This window comes from Aptenodytes forsteri, unplaced genomic scaffold (genome assembly GCF_000699145.1).
Source record: "Aptenodytes forsteri isolate BGI_AS27 unplaced genomic scaffold, ASM69914v1 Scaffold25, whole genome shotgun sequence".
NCBI lineage: Eukaryota > Metazoa > Chordata > Aves > Sphenisciformes > Spheniscidae > Aptenodytes > Aptenodytes forsteri.
Genome location: NW_008796180.1, coordinates 365,845 through 367,379, shown reverse-complemented (window position 1 = coordinate 367,379; position 1,535 = coordinate 365,845). Strand labels below are relative to the sequence as shown.

Genomic DNA, 1,535 nt, shown 5'->3' with positions numbered 1-1,535 from the left:
CGGCCCCTGCCTACCCCGAGAGCCAGGACTCGCCTTTGTTGCCAGAGCTGAGCATCTTCTCGGCCGCCCTGCCTGTGCAGCTCTCGGAGGGGCTTTCCCCCAGTCTCCAAGGCTCCCTGGAGAGCCCCGTCCACTTCTCCGAGGAAGACCTGGACTTTTTTACGAGCGCACTTTGTACTATAGATTTGCAACATTTAAATTTCCAATAGCGAGCCCCGCTCCCCGCCCGCCTCGCCGTTTCTGCCCCTTCCAGGCGCACCGGCCTCATCCCGAGCCACTGCCCCCCTGCCTACCCCGAGAGCCAGGACTCGCCTTTGTTGCCAGAGCTGAGCATCTTCTCGGCAGAGTCCTGCCTGCAGCTCTCGGAGGGGCTTTCCCCCAGTCTCCAAGGCTCCCTGGAGAGCCCCGTCCACTTCTCCGAGGAAGACCTGGACTTTTTTACGAGCGCACTTTGTACTATAGATTTGCAACATTTAAATTTCCAATAGCGAGCCCCGCTCCCCGCCCGCCTCGCCGTTTCTGCCCCTTCCAGGCGCACCGGCCTCATCCCGAGCCACCACTGCCAGCTCCCCCCCGTCTTCTGTAAGGGGGTGGGGGGCCGCTCCCCAAAATAAACCCAAGCCATTTCTCATTCAATCACCCCATCCCGCCCCCCAAGCACTTTCTTTTAAAGCTCCTGACACTGTGGGACCCGCATCACCCTCCCAATATTTATTCTAGAAGGCTCACATGACAGAACAGCCCGAGTTTTGCTAAATGCAGGTATTTAATTATAGTTTTATTTTTTTTCTTATTTATTTTAAAGAAAGCACTCGCTAGTTCTCATGCACATCAGAGACGTCAGCCCCCAAGAGAAAACATTTGTAAATCCTTCAAGCGACTTTCTCAGGAATCAGAACGAGACTTTTAGATTTCTTAATAAAATAAAATTAAAAAAAAAAAAACAGAGGAATTTTCTTTCCTCTTTTTAAGTTTTAGATGTAGACTATTTATTCAAATCCTTTAATAGTAAATGGCAAATTATTTATTGTACATTATTTTCATAGAGTAAATAAATGTCTTTAAAACCAAGAAACGTGCGTTGCTACATATTTCATTCGAAAATGCGCAGTTTTTTTGCCTGAATCATTCGCCTTCCTCTTCCCCGCTTTGCAGTAATGATGTCCTAATAATCTCCTTGTGTGCATTGAGAGAGGAGACAAAAGGAATTGCTCCCAACTAACATTTCTGGAGGCTTCGGGAGTCAGAAATATTTGCTACGTTCAGTTCTGTCTGCATTTTCCTTGAGCTTGGTTTTTATTTATTTTATTTTTTACTAAATCGAAGCGGGACATTTGTTTCTAATTTTAACAACTGCCGTTATACTTTTGTAGCTGAAAATCCCTCCTGTAAGGAAGTCGCCGGGTGAGGGGATGGAAAGCAACACAAAGGCAGCGCTCGGAGAGGCGCCGGGGCCGCGCCGGGGCCCGCGGCCGTTCCGCGGAGCCCCCGCACATTCCGCGGCTGGGGCTGGGGGCGGCGGGGCCGCGCAGTTC

At 50.0% G+C, this 1,535-nt stretch overlaps 1 protein-coding gene across 1 annotated transcript in view; it reads left to right on the top strand.

The window, feature by feature from the left end:
- The window catches only part of HOXB2 (homeobox B2), a 3,141-nt gene extending 2,083 nt beyond the window's left edge, over window positions 1-1,058 (top strand). Inside the window, exon 3 of the mRNA XM_019474248.1 lies at window positions 254-1,058. Within this exon, the coding sequence (XP_019329793.1) occupies window positions 254-488 (235 nt within the window). The 3' untranslated portion in view covers window positions 489-1,058. The remainder of the gene's footprint in view (window positions 1-253) is intronic.
- Window positions 1,059-1,535: the final 477 nt, after the last annotated feature.